The sequence below is a fragment of the Esox lucius genome, chromosome 11 (genome assembly GCF_011004845.1).
Source record: "Esox lucius isolate fEsoLuc1 chromosome 11, fEsoLuc1.pri, whole genome shotgun sequence".
Taxonomy (NCBI): domain Eukaryota; kingdom Metazoa; phylum Chordata; class Actinopteri; order Esociformes; family Esocidae; genus Esox; species Esox lucius.
This window is the reverse complement of record NC_047579.1, coordinates 34489769-34513723: the sequence shown is the minus strand read 5'-3', so window position 1 is coordinate 34513723 and position 23955 is coordinate 34489769. Positions and strand designations below refer to the sequence as shown.

The 23955-nt window shown below is 47.5% G+C and overlaps 1 protein-coding gene across 2 annotated transcripts; it reads left to right on the top strand.

Moving 5' to 3' along the window:
- Window positions 1-1516: 1516 nt before the first annotated feature.
- Window positions 1517-23865, top strand: srebf1 (sterol regulatory element binding transcription factor 1). 2 transcript variants are annotated; one of them, XM_013135832.4, is made up of 19 exons: window positions 1517-1866; window positions 7292-7843; window positions 9619-9785; window positions 9956-10099; window positions 10472-10690; window positions 10937-11051; window positions 11677-11837; window positions 11971-12181; window positions 12268-12452; window positions 12634-12892; window positions 13537-13703; window positions 15054-15222; window positions 15375-15483; window positions 15880-15989; window positions 18886-19018; window positions 19226-19391; window positions 19885-20067; window positions 21267-21378; window positions 21842-23865. In XM_013135832.4, exons 1-19 carry the CDS (start codon window positions 1755-1757, stop codon window positions 22060-22062), a joined length of 3495 nt encoding a protein of 1164 aa, XP_012991286.2. In that variant the 5' UTR covers window positions 1517-1754; the 3' UTR covers window positions 22063-23865. The 2 variants fall into 2 exon arrangements, with proteins under 2 accessions (XP_012991286.2, XP_012991285.2); XM_013135831.4 differs by having other exon boundaries at window positions 10934-11051.
- Window positions 23866-23955: the final 90 nt, after the last annotated feature.

The following is a 23955-nucleotide window of genomic DNA, read 5'->3' as shown; positions in this document are numbered from 1 at the left end:
CCTTACACAGCTCTCTGGTCTTGGCTATTGTGGAGAGGTTGGAGTCTGTTTGATTGAGTGTCTGGACAGGTGTCTTTTATAAAGGTAATGAGTTCAAACAGGTGCAGTTAATACAGGTAATGAGTGTAGAACAGGAGGGCTTCTTAAAGAAAAACGAACAGGTCTGTGAGAGCTGGAATTATTACTGGTTGGTAGGTGATCAGATACTTATGTCATGCAATAAAATGCTAATTAATTATTTAAAAATCATACAATGGCATTTGCTGGATTTTTGTTTTAGATTCCGTCTCTCACAGTTGATGTGTACCTATATACATACATACACACACACACACACACACATATATATATATATATATATATATATATATATATATATATAATCTGCTCGCTGTTAAATCTGTTGGCTCTTGTGCTACTGCAGGTTATTGACCCATTTTCTTTTCCTCCACCACGCCTTTGTTGTGCTACCATGGCTTATTCCTGAGCCTCCACATGTGGGCCTATTGCTCCTAATGGATGTGTATGTTTCACTATGACAGCAATTGGCGGATGAGACTGATTTTTTGTGAGGAAATGTATACTTATTAAAGGATATTCTGGAGAGTCTTTTACCAAGTTAATTGTTTAATTTTTATGTTTAAATAATATATTTTCTTTTGTTTTATATTATTGTTTGAAGAAAGTGTTTGTTTTGTCTTCAAGCCAGCCAACCAAATGGGACTTCCATGAACCCAGTTTGTCCCATGGTCTCAATATTTTCAAGCAACACTGAGGATTATAATTAATTATTACGCAAAGTGCAATATGAGTATGTGTGCATTTTGCGATAAAAGGTGATTGTGATTTTCTGAGTCTGTACCTACACATTCATCCCGCTCCGCCCACCCCTCAGCTACACTACTCTTCATGGAGAAATACATGATGTAATCACGGGACCCAAAGTCGTGATGTCAGATCACCCCACTCTGTTTCCGAGTTCGCCATTGGTCGATTTCTCTGGTTCTACAGGCGGAGTCATCGCTACCGGCCACACAAACTTGAATCGTTGTCAGCCCACCCCTACTTGTGGGTGATTGGCTGTTAAGGACAAGCCCACAATAAACAGACCCATGCTGTTCATCTACAATTTGAAATACCGTAAATACCATATGACTATAAAACACAACTAAAACTTTCCCTGAATAAAGTGAAGACCTTGAACGAAACAAATATAAAAACCGTTTGATCAATGCATTTTACATTTTATATGTTATTTTGATTAAAATAAATGTCTATAGTGTTCTTGATAAATCTTAGTAATTTTCGAGGAACGTGAAAGTAAAAATTAAGAGCAATGCCTCTTCACTCTTCATAATAGCCATGCACAGATTTAAATGCCATCGACATTCATTTTTGTATTTTGTCTGGGAATTGCCAGGCACAACAAGCATGGGACTGAAAGTGGGAGCCAGAATTCACAGGGTTGTTGCGATTGGCTAAAACAAGTGTCACTCCTTTTGGGCACCCTGTGGTTTGTGTAGTTCCATCATAACCACCTAAGCAATGTTGGTGAACCACACTGTTTAGCTTGACAAGTTTGCTTCTTGAACATTAATATGAAGACAGAGACAGGAAGTATATGACAAATCAGTAAGACTTTGGAGTTCATCTTACAGGCATTATTGCAAATGTGGCTAGCTGTCCAGACATCGATTTAAGTGGAATAGCATTTTTTGCCACACTGTTAACATCAGCATACGCTAGCCATAAAAATGAACAACTTGTCTTTTGACGATCCGTCACTGGATAATCTGGATCCAACTCTCCAACTATCTCTTAATGACCCCAGCGATATTGACACGGCTCTGCTCAACGACATTGATGGTAAGAAAACTAAGATTGACCTAGCTATGCAGGTGTTTCTTTGCTGGCGAAGCTAGCAACTTGAACTTTCAAACTGACATGCACAGTCGTACCACATATGAAACAGCAGCACATAGTTTTCTCGCCAAACTATGTAAACTAATAGTTACATATTTTAAGGTGTGTATTGTAGTTTTAATACCGCTAGTCACTCAACCCCATACACTTTGCCTTTTCTGTCATGACAAGAATTAGGTTAGTTAGCCAGCTAGCTACCTTTTAGTGTATGACCTGAAATCAGGAGGACCAATTCAATTGTTTATAGTTTACTCAAACATCAAGTGATACAGGTTTGTTTTTGTCAGAGAATCCCTTGCCAGATAACTACAGTTGCGAACCCTTTGCTGTAGTTTGGTGCTTGTCTTTTGTTACTACATACTACTTTCATTTTAGCGCTGTAACAACGTTTTGGGATGCTATCTCCAAAGTTTGGATCTGATGTTTTCTGATATTATTGATAAGTTGATTAGTTATCTGATATAGTTTGAAAGATGGTTTCAACTATATATGTGCTGCCAGCTACCGACATGTGAGACGAACAGAAGCAAGTTGCATTGCGCGCCCCGCCCCTCCAAGTTGTCCTACTGACATCATGACAAGGTTACTATCGTGCATTCCCTTTTCTCGGGTTCATGTGAAGTGAAATAACACACAACGATCTGAATAATCTTTTGGCTACTTCTGTCTTTCAAGATTCACCCTCTATATATGTATAAACTGATTGACGGTTGCAGTCTTATTTAATGATAATCATATTGATAATATTCTAAACTGTATTTTACTTATTACTTTTCATTATGTAACCATACGATCAGTTTAATGTTGGTTATTCGTTTTTTTGGCGGTTCGCTAATATTCAATATTTTTGCAAAATTTTCTCCATAATGATAATCTGCTCTAACTGCTGCAGCAGCCCACCCGCCCATCCCCAGAATTGACCGAGAGTAACCTGTAGAAGAATTGCCCGCTAGTAACCCCTTTTCGTTGGAACCACAGACAAGCTCTCTTTCTGTCTTGGGGGTTGGTCCGCATAGCAAGTGTCTGAGGTACTTTCTGATTGGTTGGTTGTGATCACCTCATACAAAACATTGGTTTACAAATCCAGGCTAGTCAGGCTGCTGTGGGCAGAAATTAAGCAGAAGTGTGTTCTTGTAATTCTATACCATGTTCACACACAACAATGGCTATTCAACAATGACTCAAGCTTCATATCCTGGTCGGACCAACTTAGAACGCGGTGCTCCTTGATGTTACACTATTAGATTTAACCTATATTTAAATCACAAAAGACTCATTACTAAATTAGCATACTTCCCAACATCAGAACAGTATTTTCTATTTTCAGTATTTTCTAACATACATTTCTGGAGTTTTCTGTAAAACCATCTATATTAGTATAATTTCTCCTCCCATTATTTTAATTGAAATGTATTTATTTTGTATAATCTTTTTTACACTGACACACGACTGCAAACAAAACCAAAACTATCATGGCCAGGGCCGACCACAGTATCACAATCCACAGTAGACACCGGGACCCACAACCCGGGACAAATATATTAGACTGAGAATAGGTGGTATACCAGACTCAATGGGGACTATACGTCTGCATAAATAACCCTGTACTTCAGTTTGGTCGGCCATCACAGGCCAGCTGAGTAGTGTTCCTCCACCTTAATACATTTCATTACACCCACTGTCGTCTTTATTCATCACACTGTACCTTGTGTGTGTAAATACCTCAGTACGTATATATGATGTGGCCAGATGCAGGGCTGTGCCCGTCATAGGTTGTTCCAGATTCAAAGATGGGGTCTTACCTGTCTTTGGCTAACCAGTCGTCTTTACTGGGCACATTCCCAGCCCTGTAAGGGACTGTAGGAGGGGGTACCATCTGCCCAACTGAACATGTTGCACACAAGCTAATGGCAAACACTATGTTTCCCCCCTTTGAATCCTTAGGGATACCACTTCCACTATGTTGTGTCATTTGATGTTCCTCCTCTCCTTGACCTCCAGTGACCCCGGACCACAACACTACAGCCAGCACCATACACACACACACACACACACACATACACAATATATATATTATATAATATATTCTTCACTCAAAACATTCCTTTTCAACTTTTTTGGAACAGTTGTTGTGTGTGTGTACATATACAGCTCAGTTGAACGGTAGTTGTGTGTTTATATATACAGCTCAGTTGAACGGTAGTTGTGTGTTTATATATACAGCTCAGTTGAACGGTAGTTGTGTGTTTATATATACAGCTCAGTTGAACGGTAGTTGTGTGTGTGTATATATACAGCTCAGTTGAACGGTAGTTGTGTGTGTGTGTATATATACAGCTCAGTTGAACGGTAGTTGTGTGTGTGTGTATATATACAGCTCAGTTGAACGGTAGTTGTGTGTGTATATATACAGCTCAGTTGAACGGTAGTTGTGTGTGTGTGTGTGTGTATATATACAGCTCAGTTGAACGGTAGTTGTGTGTGTGTATATATACAGCTCAGTTGAACGGTAGTTGTGTGTGTGTGTATATATACAGCTCAGTTGAACGGTAGTTGTGTGTGTGTATATATACAGCTCAGTTGAACGGTAGTTGTGTGTGTATATATACAGCTCAGTTGAACGGTAGTTGTGTGTGTATATATACAGCTCAGTTGAACGGTAGTTGTGTGTGTGTGTGTGTATATATACAGCTCAGTTGAACGGTAGTTGTGTGTGTGTGTATATATACAGCTCAGTTGAACGGTAGTTGTGTGTGTGTGTATATATACAGCTCAGTTGAACGGTAGTTGTGTGTGTGTATATATACAGCTCAGTTGAACGGTAGTTGTGTCTGTATGTATACAGCTCAGTTGAACGGTAGTTGTGTGTGTATATATACAGCTCAGTTGAACGGTAGTTGTGTGTGTGTATATATACAGCTCAGTTGAACGGTAGTTGTGTCTGTATGTATACAGCTCAGTTGAACGGTAGTTGTGTCTGTATCTATACAGCTCAGTTGAACGGTAGTTGTGTCTGTATCTATACAGCTCAGTTGAACGGTAGTTGTGTCTGTATCTATACAGCTCAGTTGAACGGTAGTTGTGTCTGTATCTATACAGCTCAGTTGAACGGTAGTTGTGTCTGTATCTATACAGCTCAGAGACCTGCTATTAACAGCAATCAGTCCTGTGATCCAAAGGCACATTGTGTTTGCTAATCCAAGGTTATCATTTTAAAAGGCCAATTAATCATTAGAAAACCCTTTTGGGATTATGTTAGCACTACTGAAAACTTTTGTGCTGATTAAAGAAGCAATGAAACTGGCCTTCTTTAGACTAGTTCAGTATCTTCAGCATCAGCGTTTGTGGGTTCGATTACAGGCTCAAAATGGCCAGTAACAAAAACATTCTTCTGAAATTCGTCAGTCTATTCTTGTTCTAAGATGTGAAGCCTCTAACCAGAATAGAAGGAGGCGTGGGAGGCCCCAGTGCACAACTGAGCAAAAGGACTAATACATTAGAGTGTCTAGTTTGAGAAACAGACTCCATCACAGGTCCTAAATTGGCAGCATCATTAAATACAAACCCGATTCCAAAAAAGTTGGGACACTGTACAAGTGTGAATAACAACAGAATGCAATGATGTGGAAGTTTCAAATTTCAATATTTTATACAGAATACAAAATAGATGACATATCAAATGTTTAAACTGAGAAAATGTATCACTTTAAGGGAAAAAATAAGTTGATTTTAAATTTCATGGCATCAACACATCTCAAAAAAGTTGGGACAAGGCCATGTTTACCACTGTGTGGCATCCCCTCTTCTTTTTATAACAGAATGCAAACGTCTGGGGACTGAGGAGACAAGTTGCTCAAGTTTGTGAATAGGAATGTTGTCCCATTCTTGTCTAATACAGGCTTCTAGTTGCTCAACTGTCTTAGGTCTTCTTTGTCGCACCTTCCTCTTTATGATGCGCCAAATGTTTTCTATGGGTGAAAGATTTGGACTACAGGCTGGACATTTCAGTACCCGGATCCTTCTTCTATGCAGGCATGACATTGTAATTGATGCAGTATGTGGTCTGGCATTGTCATGTTGGAAAATGCAAGGTCTTCCCTGAGAGACGACATCTGGATGGGAGCATATGTTGTTCTAGAACTTGGAAATAACTGTCAGCATTGATGGTGCCTTTCCAGATGTGTAGGCTGCCCATGCCACACGCACTCATGCAACCCCATACCATCAGAGATGCAGGCTTCTGAACTGAGCACTGATAACGATCCTTGGCCCAGAGAAAACGCCTGCGCTTCTGGATCCTGTTTAGATATGGCTTCTTTATTGAGCTATAGAGTTTTAGCCGGCAACAGCGAATGGCACGGTGGATTGTGTTCACCGACAATGTTTTCTGGAAGTATTCCTGAAAACATTTCCATTACAGTATCATTCCTGTATGTGATACAGTGCCGTCTGAGGGCCCGAAGATCACGGGCATCCAGTATGGTTTTCCGGCCTTGACCCTTATGCACAGAGATTGTTCCAGATTCTCTGAATCTTTGGATGACATTATGCACTGTAGATGATGATGATGATGATAACTTCAAACTCTTTGCAGTTGTTCTCTGAGAAACTCCTTTCTGATATTGCTCCACTATTTTTCGCTGCAGCATTGGGGGAATTGGTGATCCTCTGCCCATCTTGACTTCTGAGAGACACTGCCACTCTGAGAGGCACTTTTCATACCCAATCATGTTGCCAATTGACATAATAAGTTGAAAATTGGTCCTCCAGCTGTTCCTTATCTGTACATTTAACTTTTCCGGCCTCTTATTGCTACCTGTCCCAACTTTTATGGAATGTGTAGCTCTCATGAAATCCAAAATGATTTTTGGCATGACATTACAAAATGTCTCACTTTCAACATTCGATATGTTATCTATAGTCTATTGTGAATTAAATATAAGTTTATGAGATTTTAAAATTATTCCATTCCTTTTTTACTCACAATTTGTACAGTGTCCCAACTTTTTTGGAATCGGGTTTGTAGTATCCACAAAACACCAGTCTCAATGTCAACACTGAAGAGAAAACTCTGGGATAGTGGCCTTCTAGGCACAGTTCTTCCCTTGTCTAGAATGGCTTCATCGGCAGTCTGCTCTGCTGCTGGGGACCCATAACTATGTAACTAGGTCTAGGAACTAAGTTTTGGGGTTTTCCCCATTGTGGTCAGAAGTATTGTGGGGGTGAAGGTTTTGATTACAGATCCATTTTGATGTCTGAAATGTTCTAACATGTTTAGTGGTTTTCCATTGGGTACCCCCCTTCTCCCAATCTCCTATACCGGCACATCAGTGGTTGACTAACCTGTCTTTGTGATTGTCTCTCTCAGACATGCTGCAGCTCATCAACCACCAAGACATGGTGGAATTCAACCAGGACATAGCGGGTCTCTTCGACCCCACCCCAGATCTCCCCGTTTCCGCCCTGACCCACTCCGCCGCCTCCCCTACGTCCGCCTCCTCCACATCCTCGCCCTCCTCCATCCTGAGCAGCAGCCCCCACCTGGACGCTCTCCTGGGCCCCCCTATCATCAGGAGTTCTTCTCCCCCGGACAAGGCGTTCCACTCCTCCACCTTCCAGCAGTCACCCCTGGCCCACGTCGCCACAACCACCCCAGTCCCGTTAGCCAAGCCCACGCAGCAGCCCTCTCCGAGCCTCCGGCAACCCACGGTGGACCAGCCCCAGCCCCTGCCACTCCTCTCCCCCACTGCCGCTTCCCCCGTGCAGCTTCCTCCACCAGCCTCCTCCCCCCACGCCCCCCAGACAGGCCCGAGCGCGGTGTTTACGGCCGCCCCCCAGGCCCTGTTCACCACGCCGGCCCCCCAGCATCAGCACCCTCAGCAGATCAGGATCAACTACAGCGCCCAGAACGGCTACACAGGTGAACAGGCAATTCTGCGTCCGTCCCTTTGTCTCAACAGGTGGTCAGGCTACCGGCAGGTGGCGGCGGTCTAGATTAGCAGTGTGCGCCGATGGCAGGCCCGCGTGGTCGGAAACCAACATGGATGTACACTGGTGCGCGCATGCTGCGTGGTGAAAGCACATGTCGATGAAATCCAATTTGGCATTGTCATCAGGACTAGCCAGGCTGCCCATTATAACAGCTGAGACGGAGCAGTACTAGGGTCAGCCCAATATCGGTTTATAAAGGCCGATGCCGATACTGATATTTTGGGATTAAATTGGCCAATAACCGATTTTATATGCCAATGTTCCCGATCTTTATATTTGAATGGAATTCGCACCAGAAGAGTTCCCCCTACGACACAGACACAAAACTGACTTTAAATTAATCAGGTATTTTTTTTTCATTTTCTAATACATTTCCAAATAGAGTGGTGCAATCTATTTTGGTTGATTAGCTTTTAGATCTGTGCACCAGCGGGGCATTTTGATCAACTACATGAAAGGGATTATCGGCTTGGCCAATGTCCAAGGGCCGATAACAGCTAAATTAGTAAAAGGCGAAAATCGGCCCAGATAATCGGTCTAACACTAAGCAGTACCTAGCCTGTCTGTCCATTATAACAGCCAGGATGGAGCAGTCTAGAGTAGTGAGTTTCCCCTACAGTCTGAGGTCGGTCCAGAGCAGTGAGTTTCCCTTACAGTCTGAGGTCGGTCCAGAGCAGTGAGTTTCCCCTACAGTCTGAGGTGGGTCCAGAGCAGTGAGTTTCCCCTACAGTCTGAGGTGGGTCCAGAGCAGTGAGTTTCCCCTACAGTCTGAGGTGGGTCCAGAGCAGTGAGTTTCCCCTACAGTCTGAGGTGGGTCCAGAGCAGTGAGTTTCCCCTACAGTCTGAGGTGGGTCCAGAGCAGTGAGTTTCCCCTACAGTCTGAGGTCGGTCCAGAGCAGTGAGTTTCCCCTACAGTCTGAGGTCGGTCCAGAGCAGTGAGTTTCCCCTACAGTCTGAGGTCGGTCCAGAGCAGTGAGTTTCTCCTACAGTCTGAGGTCGGTCCAGAGCAGTGAGTTTCCCCTACAGTCTGAGGTCGGTCCAGAACAGTGAGTTTCCCCTACAGTCTGAGGTCGGTCCAGAGCAGTGAGTTTCCCCTACAGTCTGAGGTCGGTCCAGAGCAGTGAGTTTCCCCTACAGTCTGAGGTCGGTCCAGAGCAGTGAGTTCCCCTCAGGTTTTTTTGGTGAGTAGTGGTCAAAGGTCAAACACTAAAATGACACTGCCAGTGAGTTAGTGCCCATATCACTTCATGATGTCACAGTAGAGGTCCGAAGTCATGTACTAAGAAGCCACGTAATTAGTGAATGCGAACTTAGTGGAATCTATGAACTTTGGCCTTGCTAGACGCTTACAGTTGTGCTCATATGTTTGCATACCCTGGCAGAAATGCCCTGGTGGAATTTTGGTATTGATTTTGAAAATATGACTGATCATGCAAAAAAAAACTGTCTTTTATTTAAGGATAGTGATCACAGTTGTTCCTTTTTAAATCATAATGATAACAGAAATCCCCCAAATGGCTCTGATCAAAAGTTTACATAAAACCTCTGATCAAAAGGTTACATACCGTTTACATACAAACCTTTACTTTTGAGGATTCATTAGTGTACACTAGGAAAAAGGAAACTTTTAGGGAGTTCCATGCTATTTTAGTACATTTTTCTTCAATTCGGTGCCTTATGAACTTGACCCTGATGCTTTTTCAGTTGCCAATCATCAAGGAGGCCCCGCCCAGCCAATCGTCAGCCTGTCTTCGTCTCCTGGCATTCAGCCAGTGACCATCCAGGCTCTGACCACCTCATCTCCTCTCCTGGCCACCTCGGCAAGTCCCCCAGCTCAGACCATCGCCTCCCACCACGTTCAGCAAGTCCCAGTGAGTAGGGGTCATCTGAGGATAGTTAGTAAGGTTGTGTTCAATCATCCCAGCCCAGTTCTTCATTCATTTGGAGTGGACTGTCACCTCAAGACCCAGTCTAACTCACCCATCCCTCCCTCACCGTGTCTCTCTCTCTCTCTCCCTCTGTTTGTCTTACCTTCTGTCAGGTGTTGCTCCAGCCCCAGTTCATCAAGGCTGAATCTCTGCTGCTGACCACACTGAACCGTGATCCCTGTATGGTCACCACGGTGGCCTCTCCTTGCATAAGCTCCCTGGCCACCACCACGTCTCAGAGCACTCACTCCCTCCAGGTGGGGGCCGTCACATTGATAATACGCTTTCAAATGGGCTTCTGTGAAGCTCCGCCGAAGTGCCCCAGTCTTACATGAACATATTGTCCGGGAGCCACTTTCTGATTACTTTGTAAACAAATTCTCATGATATGACATTATGGTCCGTGGTCAAAAGGAGTTCATTCTAACAACATGATTGTCCCTGGTCAAAAGGAGTTCATTCTAACAACATGATTGTCCCTGGTCAAAAGGAGTTCATTCTAACAACATGATTGTCCCTGGTCAAAAGGAGTTTATTCTAACAACATGATAGTTAATCATATTATAAAACAATATTTTCTGTCCTTTACTGTCCTTTCAATTCTGTCTTCTTCCCTCTCTTTCCCTCAGGCTCTGATGAGTGGAGGCACTATTCTGACCACAGTGCCAGTGATGATGGACTCTGACAAGCTGCCCATCAACCGTATCACCATCAGTGGTAAGCCCATGGGCCCGCCCCCCAAAGGTGAGAAGCGCACGGCCCACAATGCAATCGAGAAGCGCTACCGCTCATCTATCAACGACAAGATCATTGAGCTCAAAAACCTTGTGGCTGGGACTGAGGCCAAGGTATTAATATAAAAATAATGTCTACATTTTTTTTTTTAAGTGAAATGTCAAAGATTTGATTCACGACATTAAGCAGGAGACTGCAGAATTATGACAGAGAAACATGTATTTTTGTGGATTCCGGTGTTCGCTGTTAGTGTTATATTTATATTTATTTAACTTCATTCATTGTGCTCAAAGACAGTGTTGTCCGAGGCTGTCAAATTGGTTCTTAGTTTGTCACAACTTCTTCCATCTGCTAAGCAGCTCAACAAGTCAGCAATCCTGAAGAAGGCCATCGATTACATCCGCTACTTGCAGCAGTCTAACCAGAAACTGAAAGCTGAAAACATTGCCTTCAAGATGTCAGCTCAGAAGAACAGTACGTTTTCCTCCTCTCTGTTCTGGGTGCTGTTCTCTCTGTTCTGGGTGCTGTTCTCTCTGTCCCGGCTGCTCTTCTCTCTGTCCCGGCTGCTCTTCTCTCTGTCCCGGCTGCTCTTCTCTCTGTCCCGGCTGCTCTTCTCTCTGTCCCGGCTGCTCTTCTCTCTGTCCCGGCTGCTCTGTCCCGGCTGCTCTTCTCTCTGTCCCGGCTGCTCTTCTCTCTGTCCCGGCTGCTCTTCTCTCTGTCCCGGCTGCCCTTCTCTCTGTCCCGGCTGCCCTTCTCTCTGTCCCGGCTGCCCTTCTCTCTTTCCCGGCTGCCCTTCTCTCTGTCCCGGCTGCCCTTCTCTCTGTCCCGGCTGCTCTTCTCTCTTTCCCGGCTGCTCTTCTCTCTTTCCCGGCTGCTCTTCTCTCTGTCCCGGCTGCTCTTCTCTCTGTCCCGGCTGCTCTTCTCTCCGTCCTGGGCCTTTTCGTCCCCTCCATCCTTTCATCATGATCCCTGGCTTGCAGCCACCCAGATCTCATTACAGATGTAGTGTTGTTCTGGACTATTGTGAGGGTGAACCTGTCCCTCCCTCTTCTATCTCTCCATCTCTCTCTTTTCTCTCTCGTCATCTCTGCCTCTTCAGAGTCTCTGAAAGACCTGGTTGCCATGGAGGTGGACGGTCCTCAGACGGACGTGAAGAGTGAGCTGCCCACCCCCCCGCCCTCTGACGTGGGCTCTCCCACCTCCTACTCCCACTGTAGCAGCGACTCCGAACCAGACAGCCCCATGGGGGAGGACAGCAAGGTAAACCTCCCCTGCTCAGACATGACTGCCAGGTGACACGTCAGGCAGGACATACAGAGAAACCAAACGGGGCGTGCGAATGGTGCTGGTCAGAGTGATGTTTGACCGACGCCCTCTAACTCTCTGCTCCCAGCCAGCTGTGAGTCCAATGGAGGCGCTGTCCCTGTCCACGGCGGGTGGCGCCGGCATGCTGGACCGCTCGCGCGTGGCTCTGTGCACCTTCACCTTCCTCTTCCTCTCCCTCAACCCGCTGGCGGCGCTGCTGTGTGGAGGGAGGAGTTCCGCCGCCGAGCCGGGAGCCCCCCCCTCCACCGGCAGGGCCATGCTGGGTCTGGAAAACGCAGGTATGGAGGGATGGAGCCGGGGGGCGGGAGGGGTGTAGAACTGCCGTGCGACTGTCTCCTGACCTCCTCCGCTCTCCTCCGCCCAGCCGAGTCGTGGGGCTGGATGGACTGGATGCTGCCAACCCTGCTGATCTGGCTGCTGAACGGCCTGCTGGTGGCCGGGGTGCTGATCCGACTCCTGGTCTATGGAGAGCCCGTCACCAGGCCCCACTCGGGCTCCTCCGTGCTGTTCTGGAGGCACCGCAAGCAGGCCGACCTGGACCTTGCCCGGGTATGACAGACCCATCCTCACTGAAACCGATTTCCTATATAGTCATAACAAATTTGTATATATAAATGTGTATATTTATATATATGTATGTGATATATATGAGTGCAGTAGACACACAGATTAGCAGCGTGTGACTGCAGGTTTGATACAGCCCCTCCCTCCCCCCTCCCCCCTCCCACAGGGAGACTTTGCCCAGGCCAGTCAGAACCTGTGGACGTGTCTGAAGGCCCTGGGGCGCCCGCTACCCACCTCTCAGCTGGACCTGGCCTGCGCCGCCCTGTGGGCGCTGCTCCGCCTCTGCCTCCAGCGCCTGTGGGTGGGACGCTGGCTGGCTGTCAGGGCCGGCGGGCTCCGCGCCGGGGGGCTCCGAGAGGATGCGCGCAAGAGCAGTCGTGACGCCGCCCTGGTGTACCACCGTCTTCACCAGCTGCACATGACGGGTAGGTGACCTGGACCTGGGCCTCCCGCTGACACCACGCCGCCGTGGGTACTCCGGAAATACGGATGCATTTTAGTACGATCAACTTGGGATCGGAGAGAGGTGGACGTGGGCCGGATTTCCTGACGCGTGTGTAGATCTGTTTAACGGCAGGCGGAGGGCTGTGTGTTCGCGCTGGAAGTTTGCCGCACGGTCAGAATGCACAGATTCTTTTCTACTCTCAGCTGCTGTTTGGATACTGTTCACATTAATAACATGAAGCAAATGAACAGATCAAATCGTGACAGGGAAATTGATGAGGTGAAATTAGGAAGGAAATCCATCTTGACTGTCAAATCGGAGCAGCAGGATGTACGTACAAACAAAGTAGCGTTATTTAGAGCATGAAAACCTTTCACTGGATTTAGTGACTTTAGAAAAACATTTGGTTCAGCTTTATATGAGAAGATTCGCCACATGTTGTTATGACACTAGTTGTGGCACCCAAACGGAGATTCCAAACCATTACCACGACTTTCACCTGTTAGGGCTGTAGAACCCCTGGCCCAGTTGAAGACCCGAAGGCAGAGTGGACGGGAAACGTTTAACATTGTTCTCCTGTCCGGGGGTCTGTGGTTGGCTTATTTCTTCTAATTGTTTGTGTAGGTAAGCTGGGTGCCAGCCGCCTGTCTGCTGTGCACATGGCCCTGAGTGCTGTCAACCTGGCCGAGTGTTCAGGTCCCTGTCTGCCTGTGGCCACGCTTGGAGAGATCTACGTCTCCGCAGCCCTACGAGTCAAAGCCAGCCTACCCAGACTCCTTCACTTCACATCGGTGAGTCGCCTCGCCGGGTTTCCAAACGCTGTCTCTTTGTGAGGGAGGGAGTCAGGCAGGATATGGGAGGAGTGCGAGGAATAAAGAGACGAAGAGCGAGACGTGAATAGCTTCAGTGCACATTCTGTCAGACTTGAGCCCTGACGATAAATCTCAGTCAGACGAACAGCCGTGTTGTTCTGAAAAGGATTCCGGGACCATGATCTCAACGTATCTGTAGACATCTTTGCGGTGAGGCAAACAAAGTGGTACATCAGGCTCTGCCTAAAGACCAACACCCCAGGAAACGCCCACAAGGCACTGAACAGTCTGTGGGACGAGGCAAGAAGGGCCAGCACACAGAGCATTACAGTGGACGTCCCAATGGAGACCTCCGGCCAGTCAGACAACCAACTGGCCTCTATGTTAGTGGGACCTGGGGTCCAATTAGTAAGTACCAATTCATAAAACAAAAACGCTAAAGCTTTAACAATGCTTCAGAGCGGGATTAAAATTCAGAAAAGATGAGTTCTCATCAACTCAGAGATTAATCTAGAGAACCTCCCCCGTCAGTCAGCTTCATGTAAAGACCGGTCCCAGGCCCAGGGCTGCAACACGGTTCTGCCCAAACACAAGATGAGAAATACTTGGTGCATGTGAAAGAATCCACCAAAGTGTAAATGATGAGGGTGGAAAGCTGTTTCCCTAAACAGAGGGAAGGTTGCGAAGGCCCGTCTAAAACGAAATAACGGAAATGTGCCTCCTGCCCAAAAACGAAATGCTCTGACCTCGTAACCAAATGTACGCTCATATAAGGATTCATATTTCCTTCAAGTGATAATAAACCCATAAATAATTTGAACCCATATGATTTGGGCAAACTCCCCCTATCTGTCAGGTTAAATACCCCAGTGTGTAAATCACAGCAGGGCAATGTGAAAGTCATCCACTCGTCATTCCTCCATTCTGCTGTTAGCACACGACACAACACAGGACACCGCTTATAATGTAACATTTCAAATATAAACGGGTTACTATATCATATTTTAAACTTTGTGGTTCTTAAATGATGGTGTGAAGTTACTCTTCATTTGTGACTATTGGTTCATTCTATTGTTTAATGCCTATTTGCTTTTTGAAAATCTACATTTGCTTTAGCCGATACATTTCCCAGGCCAATAAACGGACTGAATCGGATCCATTTAGAAGTGCGAGAGCGTGAGGTATGAGAGCGTGAGGTATGAGAGCGTGAGGTGCGAGAGCGTGAGGTGCGAGAGCGTGAGGTGCGAGAGCGTGAGGTGCGAGAGCGTGAGGTGCGAGAGCGTGAGGTATGTTCATTTGAATACGCTGTATGTGTCCCTCCGTCCCCAGCGGGTGTTTCTGAGCAGCGCCCGCCAGGCCTGTCTGTCGTCCAGTGGCAGTGTTCCTCCAGCCATGCAGTGGCTCTGTCACCCCCTGGGCCACCGCTTCTTCGTGGACGGGGACTGGGCTGTCCGCAGCACCCCCAAAGAGAGCATCTACAGCCAGGCGGGCAACACGGGTCAGTAGTGTGGAGGGCGTCGATACGCACAATCACCCAGATGAAAAGGGGACACGGGTCGTCTACAAAGCTCTGCCACAGTCCTTCTGTCTCCAGTCATGTTCTCAGCGGAGGTGAAGCCTCATGTCTTGTCCCTCCGTGTGTCTCCACAGTGGACCCTCTGGCCCAGGTGACCCAGGCGTTTAGGGAACACCTGTTGGAGAAGGCCCTGTACTGTGTGGCCCAGCCCCGGGGGGGTAAGACCCCCACTGACGGAGAGGGGTAGGTGATCCACAGTCGCATGGTGTAACCCGCTATCAATCCCATGGATAATTAATCATATAAAAAAAGATGACATTACACTGCTAGTGGAGGCTGATGTCGGTAGCCCGCTGTTAAAAGAGAATTGAGGCTCTAGACTAGTTTCAGGGTGAGGAGAACCTTCTAACACTACGCTGTAAAAATTTAATCTTGAATGAATGGATTCGTCTTTTTGGCTTTTTCGGGCGAATTCTCTCGTGTTTTTGAACATGAGCTCTTGAGCGCCTCCTAGTGTTTGTCAGGTGTGTCAGGGTTTGTGCGTGTCCCTAAGAGAACGCTGATCGTAGCTCATAACCAGCGCGTGTTCTTAAGGTGTGCTAATTCCCTCTGAACTAACCGAAGCGTGTGTCCCCTCAGAGAGTACGCGGATGCTCTGGAGTACCTGCAGCTGTTGACCAGCGCGTCAGACGCTGCCGGAGCGACCACCCAGTCCTTCGCCATCGGATCCAACATGGCAACTGTGACCGGTGAGACCCAACGGCCTCGTCTTGCTCCGCTGCTGGTCCACATGCTGCTCTTCACCGAGGCGCAAATGAGACCAATAGTCCTCTAGCCATCGTTTTAGCAACATGGAGAGAAGACACTGAAAATGTACACTATATACAACACTGATTGGACGTAGGCTGAGGTTGGTGTTGTGCTCCAAACCCTTACCTTGACACGTGGGATGTACACTGAACGCAATTATAAACGCAACACTTTTGTTTTTGCCCCCATTTATCATGAGCTGAACTCAAAGATCTAAGACTTTCTCTATGTCCTCAAAAGGCCTGTTTCTCTCAAATATTGTTCACAAATCTGTCTAAATCTGGGTTAGTGAGCACTTCTCCTTTGCCGAGATTATCCATCCACCTCACTGGTGTGGCATATCATGCTGATTAGACAGCATGATTATTGCACAATAAAAGGCCACCCTAAAATGTGCAGTTCCATCACACAGCACAATGCCACAGATGTCGCAGGTTTTGAGGGAGCGTGCAATTGGCATGCTGACTGCAGGAATGTCCACCAGAGCTGTTGCCCGGGAATTGAATGTTCATTTCTCTACCATAAGCCGTCTCCAAAGGCGTTTCAGAGAATTTGGCAGTACATCCAACCGGCCTCACAACCGCAGACCACGTGTAACCACACCAGCCCAGGACCTCCACATCCAGCATCTTCACCTCCAAGATCGTCTGAGACCAGCCACCCAGACCGCTGCTGCAACAATCGGTTTGCATAACCAAAGAATGTCTGCACAAACTGTCAGAAACCGTCTCAGGGAAGCTCATCTGCATGCTCATCGTCTTCATCGGGGTCTCGACCTGACTGCAGTTCATCGTCGTAACCGACTTGAGTGGGAGAATGCCCCACGTTCGATGGCGTCTGGCACTTTGGAGAGGTGTTCCCTTCACGGGTGAATCCCGGTTTTCACTGTACAGGGCAGATGGCAGACAGCGTGTATGGTGTGGTGTGGGTGAGCAGTTTGCTGATGTCAACATTGTGGATCGAGTGGCCCATGGTGGTGGTGGGGTTATGGTATGGGCAGGAGTGTGTTATGGACAACGAACACAGGAGCATTTTATTGATGGCATTTTGAATGCACAGAGATTTCGTGACGTGATCCTGAGGCCCGTTGTTGTGCCATTCATCCACTACCATCACCTCATCTTGCTGCATGATAATGCACGGCTCCATGTTGCAAGGATCTGTACACAATTCCTGGAAGTTCTTTCATGGCCAGCATACACACCGGACATGTCACCCATTGAGCATGTTTGGGATGCTCAGGATCGGCGTAAACGACAGCGTGTTCCAGGTCCTGCCAATATCCAATAACTTCACACAGCCATTGAAGAGGAGTGGACCAACATTCCACAGGCCACAATCAACAACCTGATCAACTCTATGTGAAGGAGATGTTGCACTGCGTGAGGCAAATGGTGGTCACACCAGATACTGACAGGTTTTCAGACCCCTCGGACCCCACCAATCCAGTGAATCTGCACATTTTAGAGTGGCCTTTTATTGTTGCCAGCCTAAGGCACACCTGTGCAATAATCATGCTGTCTAATCAGCATCTTGATATGCCACACCTGTGAGGTGGATGGATTATCTCGGCAAAGGTGCTCACTAACACAGATTTAGACAGATTTGTGTACAATATTTGAGAGAAATAGGCCTTTGGTTTACACAGAGAAAGTCTTAGATCTTTGAGTTCAGCTCATGATGAATGGGGGCAAAAACAAAAGTGTTACGTTTATCATTTTGTTCCGTGTAAGAACTTCTAGGACTTGTACTCCTGCCATGGTGCTCCGACCGACTACTTAACACAATAACTTTGTGTACTTTCAGAAGTCCTTCTCTGTTGCTCTTTTATAGTGATCTTCAGTAACATGTCACCTGAACACTTGTGTGGCTAGCTCCTGACACGTGGCTTCGACTGGTCCCTGTGTTGTCAAGATCAGATCAGAGCAGACAAAGACGAGGAGAGGAAGTCGCTATAGGCTCCTTAGATAGGCTCCCTCGCTCCACTGAGCATATGGGAGGTATTCACAACATGCTCTGTCCTTTACACCGCTCCATCCATCTTCCAGTCCTGTCAAGTCTTTAATCACCGTGAACAAGTACCTAGAGGAAGAGTGTGTGTGTAGAGTTTGAAAGCAGACTTTCTTTGGCATGCTGTTAGACTGCCCAGTCAGCGCGTGTCTGTGTGTGTGTCTGTGTGTCTGTGTGTGTGTCTGTGTGTGTGTGTGTGTGTCTGTGTGTGTGTGTGTGTGTGTGTGGGTGCGTGGGTTGGCCCAATGTTAAACAGAGGTGGTCTTTTCCCTTGGAGAGATCAGGCTGTCAGAGTAGAGGCAGTGTCAGCATGTTCTGACCACGCCAGAGGGGGAACAGATTGAAACCCAGGTCGTCATCAGCAGCAGCTGGACCTGTTAGTGTGTGTGGGAGGGAGGGAGGGGAGAACCATGGAGAAATGTGCATATATATATATATATTTTCACTGAGTAGAGGACTGCTGCCCAATCCTGTTCCTGGAGAGCCACCATACAGTAGGTTTCACACCAGACTGATTCTAATGACTACACGTTTAATTCCAGTGGTACAGGATTTGGAGGGAAGGTGTGTACTGGGTAGTTGTGCAGGAACGGATGGAGAACACTGGATGTTCAGTTACCTAATCCCAGAACATCATGGGAAATCAGAATGGGTTCTAAAGTTGTCTGGCAAAAATAAGGGTCTTTAAAATCGAATCTTTCGCATGGGGACATTCAGGCCCTCTCCTCCCGCCCAAATAGTTTTGAAGGACTATGGGTCGGGAATGGTCGTGTAAGTGGCTGTGGATAAATGTCTGGTTTTATTAACATCTGTCTGACTCTTCAGGCTGTGACCCGCATTCCAAGTGGTGGTCGTCAGTTGCCGTGGTGATCATCAACTGGCTCCAGGGAGACGATTCGGCAGCTGAGAGACTGTACCCTGCTGCAGAGAACCTGCCTCGTAGTCTACAGACTGCCGAGTGAGTACACACGCGCACACACAGCTGAGAGACTATACCCTGCTGCAGAGAATCTGCCTCGTAGTCTACAGATTGCAGTGCGCGCAAACACATACACACACACACACACACACACACACGCACAGCCGAGAGACTGAATCAAGCTCTTAACAGAGAATGTGACAGCATTCCCACCTGTCTGATGATGCTCTTCGATGTGTGTCTCAGGAGTCCGTTGCCCAAGGCGGCTGTGAACACGTTCCGAGCGGTGCGTGCCCTACTGACCAAGCCAGAGAACGGCCAGCTCAGCCTCAGCCACAGTGAGAAGGCCAGCAGACTTCTGAGAGACAGCCTCAACCTGGGACCTCACTGTCATAGCAGTAACATAGACAAGGTGCTGAAAGGCACACGTTTTAGTGATCGGTTTCCTCAAACCCTAACCCTAACCTCAGAAACCTAACCCTAACCTCAGAAACCTAACCCTAACCTCAGAAACCTAACCCTAACCTCAGAAACCTAACCCTAACCTCAGAAACCTAACCCTAACCTCAGAAACCTAACCCTAACCCGTAAGTCTTCGACAGCTTTTTCAAAAAATCATGAAAGGTTTGGATGAATGTTGAAATGGGAAAGAGAGAAAACCCACATGCAGATACCCACACCTGCGTGGTGCTACGGTCAGGTCACGGTCAGGTTAGGGCTGTGGTGCATTGTAGTTGCATTGCATGTGTCTCTCAGCTGGGTGCAATGTTCCTGCAGTACAACACAGACCTCGGCCCCCATTCAGCACGACGGACGGGGCACCCACGCGCCTTTCTGTTTTACTGAAGGCCCTGTACATCTTATCAACCCCCCCCCCCCCCTGATAAGATGTTTGTCTCCCCCAGGTCGTTCAGCTGTTGCTGTGTGACCTGTTGCTGGTGATGCGGACCAACGTGTGGCGCCTGCAGCAGAGCTCCGGTCCTGGGGGGCTCTCCCAACCCGCCTCCCCGGGCGAGCTGCATGGCTTCCAGCAGGACCTGTCCTCCCTCCGGAAGCTGGCCCAGAGCTTCAGGCCCGCCATGCGCAGGGTAGGACGGAGGAATGTCTGGGAGACACGCCCTGACTGGGGATGTCGCCATGCCCGAATGTAGTGGCCGGTGTCATTACCAGCCAAACCTTTCTCCAAACTCAATCCGATACCGCGGGAAAAAACTAAAGCACAACAATGAATCCCATGTACTTAAGAAAACAGCAGAGGCCACACACACACACACACACACACACACACACACACACACACACACACACACACACACACACACACACACACACACACACACACACCTCTACTCAGAGGGCAAGCAGTAGTTTAAATATACTGACTAATGACACACCATTGGGCCTGGTTTAAGAGGTTATGCCATTGCAAACGTCGTGTGGAACATAGCTGGCTAGACTGCACAGCAATGCCAGCTGTCTCAAACATAAATGATGGTATGGTATGTTTCAGGATGAGGATTTAACAAGGATAACACTCTGGATACGTTGGTAATGTGACGTGAATTCAAACTCACTCTCCTTTAAATAAATCTGCATGCCTGTCTTTGAGGTGCTTCGCTTAGTTGGAAGTGTTTCCTCCTTCAGTCTTGAAAGTTTGAAGGCGCAGTTTGCATGGTGCTTTATGTGAATGTATTACTCCCTGATCATCCGCCTCCAAACGCAAAGTTGGCCAATCTTACTGCAGCTGCACTTGCCGCCATCTGTCACGTTTTGGATCCCCGGTACCTACGGTGCTGAACAAAAACCAGTACCGTCATGTTTTCAGACTCTTGGCATTGACTAGGTACCAAAGTATGGGTTCTGGTGATATCCCTGGTCCTGACATACACAGATCTGCCCTCACTCATCACTCATCATACACTTTCTCTTCCTTCTACTCTCTGCCTCCCTGCCTCTCTCTCTCCCTCCCTCCCTCTCTGCCTCTCTCTCTCTCTCCCCCCGTCCCTCTGCCTCTCTCTCTCCCTCCCTCCCTCTCTGCCTCTCTCTCTCTCTCCCTCCCTGCCTCTCTGCCTCTCTCTCTCCCCATCCCTCTTCCTCCCTCCCTCCCTCCCTGCCTCTCTCTCTCCCTCCCTCCCTCTCTGCCTCTCTCTCTCCCCATCCCTCTTCCTCCCTCCCTCCCTGCCTCTCTCTCTCCCTCCCTGCCTCTCTCTCTCTCCCCGTCCCTCTGCCTCTCTCTCGACCTCCCTCCCTGCCTCTCTCTCTCTCTGCCTCTCTGTCTCTCCCTCAGTTATTTCTTCATGAAGCAACAGCCAGGCTGATGGCGGGGGCCAGTCCCACCAGGACACACCAGCTTTTGGACCGCTCGCTCAGACGCAGAGCCACCCCTGGAGCCAAGACCGGTAACTGATGAGGCTGTGTCTGTGTCTGTCTGTTTGTGTCTGTCTGTTTGTGTCTGTCTGTGTGTGTCTGTCTGTGTGTAACTGCCTGCCTGTCTGTCTGTGTCTGTCTATGTCTGTCTGTCTGTTTGTGTCTGTCTGTTTGTGTCTGTCTGTGTGTGTCTGTTTGTGTGTAACTGCCCGCCTGCCTGTCTGTGAGTGGTGTGTGTCTGTCTGTCTGTCTGTGTCTGTCTGTCTGTGTCGGTCTGTCTTTGTGTGTCTGTCTGTGTGTAACTGCCTGCCTGCGTGTCTGTTTGTGTGAAACTGCCTGCCTGTCTGTGTGTAACTGCCTGCCTGTCTGTGTGTGTGTGTGTGTGTGTGTCTGTGTGTGTGTCTGTGTGTCTGTGAGTGGTGTGTGTGTGTGTGTGTGTGTACAGGCTGGAGGTGTATTTTGTGTTCCACCTCGTCTCTGTGTTTGTCTCTGTAGAGGAGTGTGAGATGCGTCCTGGTCAGAGGGAGCAGGCTGAGGCTGTGATGCTGGCGTGTCGCTACCTGCCCCCCTCCTTCCTGTCGGCGCCCGGCCAGAGGGTGGGGATGTTGGCCGACGCCGCCCGGACTCTGGAGAAGCTGGGGGACAAGCGCTCCCTCCATGACTGCCAGCAGATGATCATCATGCTGGGCAGCGGTAGCACCGTCACCTCCACCTAAAATACACAGTTTCATACACACACACACAGACAGTGACAGAGGTTTCTGCCGTTCGGCCTGCAGCTGAAGAGACAGACTGCCTAGACACAGAGAATCATATCCGACAGACAGGAAGACGGTTACCTTCCACGAGTTTCATATCTCCCCGTATCCCTGATTCATTGCTCAGTGCTGTAGACCAGTGGTCCTCAAACTCTCAAAACATTTTATAAGGTTACCCCTGGGAAATCGGTCTGTGAGGATCACCATCCAGTTTTCTACAAAACGTATTTAAAGTATTTTCACACAGGACCCAAGGCTTGGTTTGTTCCGTCATGCACTCCCAAAGTCATAGTAAAACCTCTATCGCTATTTTTTCTCCCTCGAGTTGGACTGTGATTATGATGGGGGTGCTTGATGAATATACTATTCCAAATTAGGTCCCCAGCCCCAAGATGTTTGAGGACCACAGGAAAAACACAGTGCTCAGATGAACAGTTTAGCAGAGGAGAACCTTGGCTCCTTTTCATCCCAATAAAATTTTGCTATTACCATGGCTACCATGATCTGTCATTTAACATATTCAGTCATCATCCACAGCATTATCTATGTTCAGGGATTACGGTGTGTTTCCATTCACCAATGTGATATCCCCTGTAGTGGCAGAATGTGTCCACTGGGTGGTGGTGTAGTGCCCTATACAGGATGTGTGCGTGCGGGCGTGTGAGGGAAAGAGCAAGAGAGCTGCAAGAGAAATGGTTTTTACCTGCAATTTTTCTTCTTCCAAAGAGGAGCGTTCTGTTGTGATTGGTGTGTTGAGGGTGGGTGTCTGTCTGATTGGATGGGAGGAGCCAACCATGTTGGGACAGACTGGGCTTTTGAGAAGCACAACATTTCAGACAACATAAAATTGCAGAATGTAGAGTGGGCAGGTTTCTCTGTCATGTTGAAAAGGGGACCGAGTCAGTATATATATCGGGACAGATATATAAAGTGTATTTATAAAAATGTGTTTCTTTGATTTATCAGTATTTCACATTCTAATTACTTCCAAGCCTCATTGTGTAACTGACACAGGCTAGGGGCCCAATGGAGGGTAGGATGCGCCCTAAATGGCCATATTTGACCTATATAGTGCACTACATTTGCCAGGGCTGTAAGAGCCTTGGTCAAAAGTGGAGCACTTCAAAGGGGACAGAGTGCCATTTTGGACCTCTTTTGATTGTGTTGCCATTGTTGGCGAAGGAGTGTGAATGTGTCAAATGAAAGCATCGTGTCATGGGGATGAAATACCAATTTGTCAGCTCTTCTCATCTGTCTCATGTGTACGTTTGCACTATTGTGGAGGGTATGTGCTTCTATGGGGATTTCTAAGTGTCTGAGTCTTGGGGTGATTTACAACTCTTCCAGATGGAACAAAGTCCACCCCATTCATTTCTCTGGTTACCATCTCTTCCAAAGAAATCTGTAGCAAGATTGCCCCACCCATTGTATTCAAGTCCGGGGACAACTACCTGCTGTCTGATCCAATAAGAAACAGTCAGAACACAGATAAAAATTTTTTAAAAAAAGCTTTGTGTCTGTGTGCGTGCACGTGGATGCGTGCATGCGTATGTTTTGTGTTCATCCCAGGACAGAATAGTTAGGGATAGTGTCTCTGTAAATGCCTGGACTGATGATTCCTTCCCTGTGTGCTGGTTCTATCGGTAGTGTCAATGTGTCAAATCTTAAACCACATCTGCTTCATTATTCTGTCCTCCCCTGTCTTTCTCCTCTTAACGGTTATTCTTGGATATGTAAATAAAAAGAACATTTTGTAATATATGCCTCCAGTGCAGTGTTTTAAATGGTGTGTGTGTGTGTGTGTGTGTGTGTGTGTTAGTGCAGATTTCAAAGAAGATGACAAAAAGGAAC